The sequence below is a fragment of the Manacus vitellinus genome, unplaced genomic scaffold (genome assembly GCF_001715985.3).
Source record: "Manacus vitellinus isolate BGI_N305 unplaced genomic scaffold, ASM171598v3 scaffold_83_pilon, whole genome shotgun sequence".
Taxonomy (NCBI): Eukaryota; Metazoa; Chordata; class Aves; order Passeriformes; family Pipridae; genus Manacus; species Manacus vitellinus.
This window is the reverse complement of record NW_021940836.1, coordinates 1,077,566-1,090,466: the sequence shown is the minus strand read 5'-3', so window position 1 is coordinate 1,090,466 and position 12,901 is coordinate 1,077,566. Positions and strand designations below refer to the sequence as shown.

At 44.1% G+C, this 12,901-nt stretch overlaps 2 protein-coding genes across 2 annotated transcripts in view; both read right to left on the bottom strand.

Moving 5' to 3' along the window:
* Positions 1-3,306, bottom strand: part of A2M (alpha-2-macroglobulin) — a 29,862-nt gene extending 26,556 nt beyond the window's left edge. The window contains exons 1-2 of the mRNA XM_018085570.2: positions 3,053-3,306; positions 1,047-1,230 (exon numbers count right to left, since the gene is read on the bottom strand). Of these exons, the coding sequence (XP_017941059.2) occupies positions 1,047-1,230; positions 3,053-3,141 (273 nt within the window). The 5' untranslated portion in view covers positions 3,142-3,306. The remainder of the gene's footprint in view (positions 1-1,046; positions 1,231-3,052) is intronic.
* A 5,199-nt stretch (positions 3,307-8,505) lies between these two features.
* LOC103755213 (killer cell lectin-like receptor subfamily G member 1) overlaps positions 8,506-12,901 on the bottom strand; it is a 9,740-nt gene continuing 5,344 nt past the window's right edge. The window contains exons 3-5 of the mRNA XM_029964896.1: positions 12,571-12,722; positions 9,886-9,989; positions 8,506-8,918 (exon numbers count right to left, since the gene is read on the bottom strand). Of these exons, the coding sequence (XP_029820756.1) occupies positions 8,807-8,918; positions 9,886-9,989; positions 12,571-12,722 (368 nt within the window). The 3' untranslated portion in view covers positions 8,506-8,806. The remainder of the gene's footprint in view (positions 8,919-9,885; positions 9,990-12,570; positions 12,723-12,901) is intronic.

Here is a 12,901-nt window from a genome sequence, read left to right as displayed (position 1 = left end):
TAAGATGACAACTATGTTATGGACCACCTTTGAAAGCTTCCTGAACTAAACTGGCCTTTGTGAAATAAGAGATCTTATATAATCCTGATGGACCCAACATAGACTTGAGAGGAACTATAATCAGGAACAAGAAACTGATCTTTATTTGTCCCATATTTCTACCCATTCCTCCTGCTGCATAGTGATTGTGTAAGTATTGTACAGCAATGAAACTCCCAGCTCTAATACCCAATTTTAGGAAATTCTTACTTGCCTTGACCAAAACCTTTCCATCTGTTTCCTTTTGACATTCACAGGTGGAATGGAATAGTCCCTCTTCTCTTTCAGATAATGTCCCTAGTCCTTGCAGAACATTTCCTTTTTCAAACCAGACATGCCAGACCACTATAACTCTCTCTCACAAGTGACAAAGTCAGTCTTAAACCCACATCTGACAAACCAAGACACAAATGCCAATCTTTTCAGTGTCCTGAACACCAGTTCTTCAGTCTTCAGGCCAAAGACATAATCTGTGTTCTCAGCTAAACGATCACCTTTCTTAGTTGCCTACAACTTGTTATAGTCCCTGGGTCTATCAATCGACATTAAGCTATAAATTTCTTTCTTTGCTGTCTTTTTCAGATACAGGCAATCACAGCTCCATGTTCTTACATTAGTTCAGCGTACACAAGGCAAAATGTATCTGAGGCCCAAAAGCTCTACTACAATTTGAAGGCACTCAAGTGACAATGTGGCCATTGAAGGATGATGCGGAGAACCATTTCACCAAACAGCCATCAAGAGTGTCAATACTAAAACCACTTCTTTCTCCTGGCCTCCTCCTCTCCTAGAGAGGTGGTGGCTTTCCAGGATTCAGCATCTCACAGTCAGGTAGCATATGAAGGAGACCTCAACAGTGAGAGTGTGTTGAGGATGTACAATAACAGATATACCTTTAGCCAAGGAGTAGGTGAACAACTACCAGTGTTACTCTGGTCATTACTTCTCAGTACCTTTACAGTTTGTCCCTGTCACAAAGAATCATCCCACAAGGATGAGATACTCACAGAGAAAGGGATGCAGGTGAATACATCTCTCTCTGACACCACATCATCAATCAAGCTCCTGTTCTCCCCTTGATGCTCAAGTGTGGCACTCAGAGTCACAGACTCATTCAGGTGGGTCAGCTGAACACAGATTTTCTCACGAGAATCCGTGTGTATCACAAAGGGCAGTAGCACCAAATACTGCCTAGGAAGAGAGGAGACGGATAGGTCAGAGAGGCAGGAACAGGCAAGAGGATTTGTACATAAAGAACAAATAAACCAATCTGATAGCTTTACATAAAAGAACAAATAAACCAATCTGATGACTACAGCCTTCACTGTACAAGGAGAGAGGTGCATTTGCTAGGAGTGTAACAAGATTTCCAGCATGTCTGTAACAGCCTGGGAAAGCAGAGAAGCCAGTCTCAAATGTAAAATACCAGAGGAAATCCTCAATGAAAACATCTGGAATGGTTATGTTTATCCAGGTTATGGCACAACAGAAGCACTTCTACTTGGGACCCTGAATAAAGCCAGGAGAGGGAAAGTCAATTGTCACCTTTGCTAGACGCTGTTTGTAGGATTCAGGAGCCACACAAGTGCCAATACCCAGTGAATAAATGCCATTGACTACACGCATCAAAGCATCTGTAGCGCTACTCTCATTCCTTACAGAGATTCGAAACTGCCACAGTGTGGTGCCAGATCTTAAGCAATAGCACTGGAGCAAATTTCAGATTTTTAGAGAAGCAAGCCTCTCTGTCTCAGCTCACCAGGGGATTCCCGCTCAGCCCTATGCAGCCTCCCTCCCTCTGTCCCTCCCTTCCCAGTGAGGCAACTTGCCAGTGGTGTCGTGGTGCCCAGTACTGCATCTGGGAATCAAATTTGATCTGCCTAATGCCAGTTGTTCTCACTTTTTGGTGGGCAAGGACTGGCCTCTGGTGGGCATACCCAGAGCAGTGAGCAGAGGGGAGAAGAACCCTCAACACCTCAGCAGTAAGGCAGAGCATTCCCTTCAGCAGTAGGAGAGGCTCTGGCGCTTTTATGTCCATCAATGGTCTGCAGGGAGAAAGCTCTGGTCGCTCTGACCCCAACCCCACTGTCTGTTTCCCCTGCATTTGATGAAAGCACAGCAGCACAGGCTTGCCCAGAAACCCACCTGCACAGCTTAAAGCTCTGTAATGGGTGAGGTGTTCTGTGCTTTGTGAGGGAGGAAAAGACATTCCCAAAAAGCCAAAGGAGAAAGTCTTTGCGGTGTCAGGACCCCTCATACACTGCTCCTTCCATACATGTAGACATATGCACATAACACACTCCCTTCACATACAAACAAGGCAAAAGGGGGTGAAGAAGGGATGTGGCACAATATATCTTCACAGACCTGAACAGTCACAGTCTTACAGTGCCATATAACCCTGGGTGAGAAAAGAATTTTCATTCCATTTGCTGAGTTGAAAAATGTTAATTAAAATATAGAGCCATTTCTGATCATCCCAGATCTGTTATTTGTTCCTTTTCTTCTCATTATCAGTCAAGAAAACTACTCCCAGCTCCTGGGAATTTCACCTTGGTAGTAGGGTACTCAAAATGAATTTTTGTAGGGTACCTAGGGAGAAGGATACCCAAAATGAAACCTTTCATTGTCCCTTCAAAACAGTCTCTCTCTCAAGAAGAATGCATTGTATAAACAGTTATAAAAAGTTGCCTTTCAAAAGAACCAATTTTCTGCACAAAATTTTGTTGAAATCCTGTCAATTCACTGAAACAGCAAAAAGTATTCTCATAGACCTTTCCCTCTTCCTTTTTTTGTTTTTTTGCCCTGAAGTTTTACTGATATCTCAGTTCCACATATTGTTTTGGGTCCCTCTGAAGCACTAGAGTTTCTGTTTGTAGAAGATACTTTACCCAGCCCTGGTGTCTTTATTCCTGGGTAAAAGAAAGCACACAGAAGATAAGGGATAAAGCAATAGACACAGGAATACAACTCCAGTCTCCTGCCTGCCCAGAGACCCCCCTGCATAGCTTACGGCTCTGTGATGGGTGAGGTGTCTCCCGGAAGGATGAAGAGGAGAAGCAGGAAGATACTTGGCTTGATGAGCAGCCCATTCTTCCCCATGGTGCAGAGCAGGACGTGCTGAGTCAAGCAGACCCCCAGTGTGGTTGGGTGCTGCTTTTACTCCCCCTCTGCTCTCCCAGTCAAGCCCTTTATAGTCTCCTTCACAAACAGCCCAGGGACTGGAGGAGATAAGGGCTGGGGGCCAGGGCCGATCCGGAAACAGGGAGAGGCAGTAAGGAGGAGCTGGAACTAGCAGCTCCAAGTCCGGGCAGAAGGCCAGGTGCTGGGGGAGAGAGGGAGGGGAGGGTTCCTGGCAGGCTGGAGCTGTGTCTCTTTTGGAGCAGGGCAGCAGGCCATGCAAGATGAAAGGTGGTAGCTAGAGAAATAAAGGGCTAACAGCAGAGGATGAGGGCAAGGCCTCCATTTCTAGCAGGGCTCCCTGTATGGAGCTGGACACGGCACTGGCCATGGGGGCTGCTGGAGGACCAGGCGCTGTTCGATTTCCTTCAGACTGGGAGCAGGAGATTGAGCTAGGATTTGGGAAACAAGCGTGGGTGTGCCTAACCATCATTTACGGGAACGTTCTGAAAACAAGGAATTTAAACTGTAAAAACCTTCTCCCTCCACCCACTCTGTTCCCTTGTGATCTCCATTCCTGGTCCCATCAAAGCTAATGCCAGGAAAAGGGGCCAGAGAGTGCCTGAAACATCAAGTCATCTAAAATAATCTGGCCTTCACCCTGACAGAAACAGGGACAGTGACATGATGGGAAGCTGCCAAAAGTTCAACTCATTAACAGCATGTAACACATTAACCGGCTCCCCAGAGCAGCAGCTACCCCTACCCAGCAGAACATATGTGGCCTGGGTCTTACTTTCCCTGCACTGGTTGTTGTTTTGGGTCAAGTTATTGGTACATCTAGATCAAGTTATTGCTGTTTGATGGAGTTCTCTGGGTTTAATTAGGTGAAAATCTATGTAATGCACTGTGATGGGCAGTGCTGCATCACAGAGGGAAATAGGGGTTTTTGACCACTGTCTTTACTGTCTTTACCTTGGTCTGCAATAGGAAGATCAATAGCTCTGGTAATTATTATCCTTGTAAATGGCAGTAGAATATCTGACTTACTTCGATTTCTAATGCAAACTTCAAAGAATGGTGTTCTATGTTAGAGGATGTAAAGCATAATTTTCAGATTTAAAAGTGTGCAGGATAAAATGATTTTCTGACTGTCCTTCCCTTCTCCTACTATCATCATCAGAACTTTGGTAAGCTCAGGAACTTTGGAGTTAAGAAATCCAAGTGCAGTGCAATAACAAACCTTCATTACAGACTACATTCTGCCCTGCAGTGACCTGCATAGGAAACAAGAGGATAATAGTGTCCAATTTCCTTGGGGACTGCAAAAAGACAGCCCAGATTTGTGCTCTTCCTTCTCCATCTGATGCCTAAACGTCACTTTGCCTGCCCAAAAGAAATGTAACCCAGTAAAGTCTGCCTCACCTACAGAGAAGAGGATTTGCACATTGAGTGGTCAAAGCCTTTTTGAAGATTACAATTTACATTGGTTCAAAAAGGTCAGGAGCTGGACTGATTGAACATAAACCCTACAGCAACAAGGTGCAGAACTACACATGGCATAGGAATGCCTTTTGTCAAATAGCCAAACAGCTCACACTGCTCCCAAGCCAGCTCCTCATCATTAGGACCTTGGTCAAAAATGTGCTCTTGTAGCCAAAAACTGAAGAGAAATTATTTCAGTCCACTGAAAGGGACAAGTTTTCAAAGGCTTGAGAATCCCAGTGAGTACACTCAACATTCACAGATATCAAACTGCCCTCAAACTGCTTGGCCTCTATATCATTCCCAATAGCATCTTGGACCCCAGCAGCCTAATTTCAAGGGTCTCTGTATTGCCCATGTCATTTAGCTTGTAGGAGGTGGCACAGACAAGTCAGTGGCAATGAATTTTCCTGCTCTCCCCTGCCATTTCTACTTGCTGTGAGTACAACTGAGAAAGCAAAGAGGCTTTCTGGATCTTTTTGGCTAGATTTTAAGTGCTTAAATCCTCAAGAAAACTCCCACAAGGTGTTGGCCTGTCCACAAGGAGAGTGTGGTTTAGTAGTGTCTTTCTGAGATTTTTCTCAGCAAATCTGAAGTTCTGTCATTTGACATAGCTCAAAGGTGCCCCAACTGTACAAAACCAGCATTAAGTATCCTGTATCTAAACCAAGAACCTTGTTTCATTCATGAATAGCATCACAGAAGCGCTGGTTGTAAGGGAGCTCTGGATGTTATGTAGTCCGTCCTTTCACTTATACCAGGACTTCTGCCAATGCTGTCAGCTGTGACTTTGTCAAATCAGATATTAAAAACTTCCAAGGATGAAGAGCCTGCTATTTCTCTCGTGATGTGTTCCTGCGTTGCACTAATCTCTGGTGAGGATGTCTTTCCTTGTGTCCAGTCTGAACTCTCAAAGCTGCAGTGGCAGCCATTGCCCCACATTATATCCTCTGCCCCTACCAGGAAAATTCACGTTCTAACAGCTTTGTAACTGCCCTTCAAATATTTGTAGGTAGTTATTTAATCACTACAGCTTTCTCTTGGTCAGACTAAACAAGTCTTGCCTACCTTGTCACTCCCTGTGGCAATGAATTTTCCCGCTCCCCATGCTCTGACCAGTTTGACAGTCCTCCTTTGGACTACCTCCAGTTTCTCCATGTTCCTCTTGAACTGGGGGTCAGCACACCCGACAGAGTTCAAGTGCAGTCTCAAAAATGACATGGAGAATAAGGACTGTAACTTACCTCAATCTGCTAGCCATGATCCTCCGGTATTCGTTCATGATGGCTTACAGAGTTCATACAAAAAGAACTTACTTCCAAGAAAATCAGTATATATCAACTATATCAACATGCTCTAGACAGAAGATTAAAAGCTCTGCCAAAGATAGTTGTTCAACTGTTTTTCATGGAACTGAATATATTTGCTCCAAATTGCTTTAGTATTGGAAAAACTTGAACCCAGAGAGGTGCTACGTGCTTTGTTGAAAGTAAAATCCACAGCTAAAAATCCTTTCCCTTCAAAGACTGCTCAACTTTTGAGGCAACCTAATATATTTATTTATCTTACATTTCCTGCGCATCTCTTTGGGATGAGATTGAGAGCCCACATTTGAAGAGCTAAAGATTAATGTATTCATATCTTAAAATAATAAATCATTATATATAATAAATTATAATATGCCCTTCACTGTAAAATCCTAGGGGAGGCAAAGCTGTTCCATTATTGACAAGGTAAACTATGCAAGCTCAGAGACACGTTCACCTTGCCTACACGTCATGATAATATAAGAAGCTGTTTCTTCTCTGGGATTCTCTGGTAAAGTAACTACTAGCTTTCCTTCTGCAGATGCCACCACCATTTTGACAAAGCAGGCAAAGTCTCCATCACTATTTTGAAGGACCTCGCAACTTTCTAGGAGTCAGAGACAACCATCTTTTGATAGCTGAATGGACTCTAGCACAGACAAAATGACTCATCCAAAGTAACCCAGACAATCCAAGATGAAAAAAAGTTTTCACTTCCTAGTACACTGCGGTTTACTCAGGTCTTACTGTTGCAGGCACAGTTATTGAAAAATAGACCCACCCTGGCTGGAAACATTCCCACCTTAAGTCTCTCAGCTCAGTAAACCCTATACAAGGCTCAGCAGATATCCACTTAGCTGAGTATGCTAAGATCCGTATGTTTGTATTCATCTGCCTTGACACTTTCATGTGTTACATCCTGTTAAGTAGATGGAAGATAATGCCACAGGTAGCTGGTAAGGATTTCCTTCCAATTAGAATAAAAATATGAAGCAAATGTAAACTGTATGGAGTCTGAATTTATATGCTAAAGTTGGTTGTTGTACTTCTATGATTCTATGAATAAGATCTCCCCTCAGCCTTCTTTGCTTCAGAATAAACCATCCAGCTGTGTCAGTCTTTCCTCATAGATGCTGGAGACGTGCTCCAGTCCTTTCATCATCTTTGTGGCCCTCTGTTGGACTCTCCAGTATGTCCATGTTTCTCTTGTACTGAGGAGCTCAGAACTGCACACAGTGCTCCCAGTGTGGCCTCCCCAGTGCTTAGTAGAGGTGAATGATCACCTCCCTCAACCTGTTGGCATTATTCTGTCTAATGTGGCCCAGGACACTATTTGCTTCCTTTGCAGCAAGGGCACACTACTGGTCACATTCATTCTGATGTTCAAAAGGATTCCCAGGTCATTTTTTGCAAAGCTTCCTTTCAAGTGGGTCAGTCCCATGGTGTACTGGTGCATGGAGCTGTTCCTTCCCAGCTCCAGAACTTTGACATTCTCTTTGTTGGACTTCACAAGGTTCCTGTCAATCCATTTCTCCAGCCCATCTTTGCCAGAACAAACACACACCTCAGAACATCTACCAGGAACCTGCTGCTCGCCAAGGCAAGGCTTAAGGCCTTCTGTTTGGGAAATCCCCACGGAAACACTTCTGTGCACCATACCATATCTGCATAGTGAGGTGGACGTCCAGAGCAGCCCATGGGTGCTGCGTGTGCTTCAGAGGTCATTCATATGGGCTCAGCAGCCTGTATGTCAGTCAAACCTTCAGAGTAGGTAATAGCAGTAACTTTGCATCAGGACCATCCACCATCAGGCAGTCCTGTCAGACTTACTGCTCTGACTGCAATTCTGGACCAAGGATAAATTGACAATAGTAAATTGAAATATAATATAAATATATTACCATAAAGAGGATAAATTGAAAATTAATAAAATTTCTCTTCCTTTTTTGGAACAAAATCTCTGTGTGTAAAAAAGTTTTCCAGCTGTGCGGAAATGCAATCTACTGTCCAACCCTTAATATTCACTGTGGTTTTATGCTGTTCAAACTCTGAGCCTGGCTCTGCTCTATCTGAACTGAAAGTTCCTTTATTAAGGATTTGTCCACTGCTTCCTCTCTCTGCAGTACGAAAGTGCAGAAGTGGGGAGGAAAACAAGTTCTTGGTTGATTCAGTTTCACACAATTAACTGTATACCTTTGACTCCTGTCTCTTGACTAGTTTGGTTAAAGTTGGCCTATAAAACATGGCCTGCAACTAGTTCCTTCCAACAGAGAGAAGTAATGGCACAGGTACACACTTTTGGTCCAGTGCAGTACTAGAGGTTTATTTTCTCTGCTGGATTTACAGAAGCTGTAGTTGCATTTCACCCTCTTCTCTCCCACTCATAGCACTGGGATGCAAAAGGAGAGGCTGCCACTGGGAAAAATCTCTTTATATGTTTCTATCAGTGAATATCAGGCTTCATTTTTCCAGTCCTTCTGATATCAGACAATGGAGATGCAGGGAATAGAAATGAAATCTGATGCTCAAAATTGAAGGAAAATTGACAGCTCACCCTCAAAGATCTGAAGACACCTGTTGTGATAAAGCTTTTGTTTGCTCTTACAGGACAAATAGGAAAAGGCTAGGCCAGGGAATATGTCCAAGGTCTCACCTGGTCACAAACAGCAGCAATCTAACACATGTGGACTGAGAACAGATCTACCACTGAAGATAACTTACATTTATGGGCAAATCACCTTTGTGATGGTATGGAAAAGGCAAGTCATTGCTCTTGTGTGAAGCTTTGGTTTGCAGGACAATGATCAATTCATACCATTGATGAGATTGTTATGAGATGAAAATGCACATAGGATTTATCTAAGCGATTTCTCACAGATCCATGGAGCATGAAATTCACAGCTGGAGGCATGAAAACGACCTTTCATCAGGACAGCACAGTGTTGCACGTGGCTGTTAGAGAGGACCCTGCAAGAGACACAGAACAGAAGTGAGATTGAGAGAAAATGCTGAAGTTGTCTCCTGGAGGCAAGAAAGAAAAAACATTTGATTGTGAAGGGTGTAGCCCAGAGGAAACAAAAGAACCCAACCTCCAAAAGGCAGCTGTTAGAAAATAAAATATACACTAAAGAACCACCTTCCCGCTACTACCAAGTAATTTTGCCATTGTGGAACCTAAATCAGAATGAAACATAGACATGATGCCTTGCAGTGGCAGTGATATCCACCAGCATGAGAATGGCAGTGCTGAGTGTTTCATGGAAAGATGATCACCTCCAAGGAGTTTGTAAGAATGGAAAGCTGGATTTAAGCAGGGAACTAAATCGAGTGCCTAGAGTACTGACCTCCTGACAGTGAGATCTTGGGTGAGTTTCCTTGCTGGAGAGGCATTAGAAACTAACTGATTGTCTTAACTGCCATAAAAAGGAAAGGCCAGGCAAAGTCAATGGACCAAACCATAAATGTTTTCCCTCATGCAAAATGCTGAGTTTTGTCTAAGTAGAGACTGAGTTGAAATTAAGGTTCTGATGTGGGTTGGCACCAGTGCAGCAGCAAAGGGCAGAGTCCTCACACCCACTGACACCAGCACTTGACAGAATTGGTGCAAGGTGGCTAACCCCAGTAAAACCATATGCCTTTCTGACCGAGCATCTGTGTGGGTGGTACAGGTAAATAAAATCCTTTGTTTGAGCAGCTGGAGGGAAGTAGGGAGTGCAATACTAATATTAGACCTGGTTTTCACAGGTACCTGCCTTTACAAGGTGCAGGGCAGTAAAAAGCAGACCATGTTGAGCTTAGTGCAGTACAGGTGACAGGAAGAAGAAAATCTGCCCAGGAAGAAAGGTCCTGAGATCTGGAGTAGGAACTCTGGGTATTATGGAACACCAGGCAATCTGAATTAGCACTGTTGTTTTTAAAATAGAATGAAACTCACTTGGTGTAATTGGATATGGAGCCATCTTCCCAAATCCATCCAGAGCTTGTGCTGTTCCTCAATCCAATCCAGAAACATTCTGTTTGAATACGCTTGAACAGATCCTAGAAATGATGATGAATTACCAAGTGACTAATGACTAATGAAAGCCAAGCAGAGAATGGAGGTCAGGATAAGTAGAGAGAACAGAAAGCAAGATACATCCCTTTGCCTGATTGTTCCTTAAGTGGTTGACAATATGCTTACCCACACCTTCTATTCAGGAAGATCAGCCTTGCAAATCATGCCTGGAATAAAAACTATGTGTACATTCACAAGGAAGTAAGCATGCTTTCAGCGTCCTGGGGAGATTCTTCAAAGGACATTTCTCAGGGCAATATATATGAAACAACTGCTGTCAAATATGCAAGTTGAATATGAGTGCCCTGGCAGCCAGGAGAGCCAACCGCATCCTGGGGGGCATCAGGCAAAGCATCGCCAGCCGGTCGGGAGGGAGGTCATTGTTCCGCTCTGCTCTTCGCTGGAGCAGCCTCACCTTGAGTCATGTGTGCAGTTTTGGGCATTGAAATATAAGAAGGTCATTAAGCTATTAGAGACATGTAGAGGAGGGCCATAAGGTTGTTGAAGGGTCTGGAGAGGAAGCCATATGAGGAGCAGCTGAGGTCACTTGGTTTGTTCAGCCTGAATGAGACTGATGGGAGACCTCATTGCAGCCTTCAACATCCTCACGAGGGGAAGTGGAGGGGACGGTACAGATCTTTTTGCTCTCATGACCAGTGACAGGACTCAAGGAAAAGGCATGAAGTTGAGTAGGGGGAGGTTTAGGTTAGATATCAGGAAAAGGTTTTTCACCCAAAGCGTGGTTGGGCACTGGAACAGGCTCCCCAGGGAAGTGATCACAGCACCAAGCCTGTCTGAGTTCAAGAAGTCTCTGGACAGTGCTCTCAAGCACATGGTGTGATTCTTGGGGCTGTCCTGTGCAGAGCCAGGAGCTGGACTCAATGATCCTGATGGATCCCTTTCAACTCAGCATATTCTATGATTCTATGAACTGCACCCCAATCTCCTGGAGATTCCTACACACTTTATGTAGGAATGTTTGCTATTAGAATTAATATTAACACTCTACCATGGAGCTAGTTAGCAAGCTAATACAAAGTATTAACAATTACAGGTAAAATCAGGGCAGAGCAGGAAGTGCAGGCACTGACAGATGCGTAACAAACCCAGGAACAAAGCTCTTCAAATTTTATACAAACATTCCTCTTACTTTTTTGCAATGTTCATTTCCTTTTGGCTAAATTTTAACTCTTGTTTATTGTTAAAAGGTGAAGCCTGCAACATAAACTTAGCCCTGAAGTAAATCCCCTGCCCCTCCCTTCCCTCCAAAAAAAATAAAAGACAAAGCCAGGAGAGATAAGTTTTTCTTGTCCACCTTTGCAATGAAACCAAAGAACAGCAACCTTTCAGTTGTATGGCTGGGCTCCATCCTTATCTCCTGCTGCCATAACAAAGCTTCAGAGAAGACATCTTCACAGAGAAGCATTAACAAAGCTAGCTTGGTAAAGTCGTGGGAACAGGAGCAGCTTGAGGAACTACTTGAGTGTTGCTGGTGGTTTGGAGGTGACCACGCTTCCCTGGCACACAGAGGTTGAGCAATCATAGTCCTTGCAGCATAAGGCATGGATAGCTAGGAAAGTCTCACTTAGATGGATAAGTCTGAGCAGGGATAATGGGTAACACTCAAGCAGCAGAGATGGTAGTAAGGGAGGCTTTTTTATGCAGAAAAACGGGTAACCTGGGGAAGATGCCTACTTCTTAAGGAGTCTGGATTTGTCTAAGCAAATGTGAAAGCCTGGTACATACTCCCAGTCAAGCAGAGACCTGGCTTTTTAAGCCCCCACAGAACATCATACAATGCAACTTCTGTCCAGGGACTGGAAGCTGTCCACGTTCATTGGACCCAAGCTAATAAGCCCTGGCTTGCACAAAACCAGATCAAGGCTTCTGCTCTACTTAAGCAGATGTGCCTCAGTGCCCCAGCAATCAGCACTACCCCTTTCTTTAGTGACCATACATGCCCTGCCCGTGGTGGGCACCTGCAGAGGAACAGCTGGTTCCTCCTTTCACCAGCACAACTGAGGTATTTTGGCAGAGACAGGAAGTAAGCACTGAAAACAGATTGAGAAAGAAATATCCATGCATGAACACGGGGAATGGGATGGGTCACTGAGCAGGAGGAGCTGGAGCAGTTGCAGGGAGGAGAAGCACAGCTTTTGAAAAGGAAGCTTTCCTTGAGAGTGGGGATGTACTACTGGTTTGTGAGCGATGAGTACGTGACTGCCTAGTGTCACAGTCATTTCCTGTAATCACTCAATCAGCCTTATTGAGGATAGGAGGGGAGGTGGAGAGGAGCAGTGGAAAAGGTTGTCACCTAACATTCTTCATAGGATGATTCTGAGTAGCTGACAGTGACCCTCACGTCTCCCTTCTCCCCTTTGCTTCTCTGCTTCCTGCAAACTTCTAAGGTGTACACTGAAACTGGTAGTGCACTGTAACATCAATTATAAGTCCTTCCTCTCATTTAAAGCCAAAATATTGCTGAAGTGACAACACTGCTTGGATGTCAATCACTTAGTATCTGCAAGGAAATGGGAGATCCTCAAAGACTAAGAAAATCATTACCATTTCCCGGGTATCACTGATGACCAGGAGGTGAGCTCCCTGTGACCAGCAGGATACCTGGCTGGAATTCCAGTCCTTCTCCTCCTTGGAGAAGGAGTAGCAGCTCCCTCTGTAGGCCACCCACTCTTCAGGGCAGTGTGGGTAGGAGTCATCTGTAAAAGAAGTCAAAATATTGGCTTTTCTTTATCATTAACCAACAGAAATACATTTGTCAGCAAGGACCTACTGTAAAGTAACTCTTCTGGACAGTTGCAATGCAGAAAACACAAGCATCTGAAAATAACAATGCACAAACACAGATTCTCTGTGCAATTTCCAAATCTTCTTACAA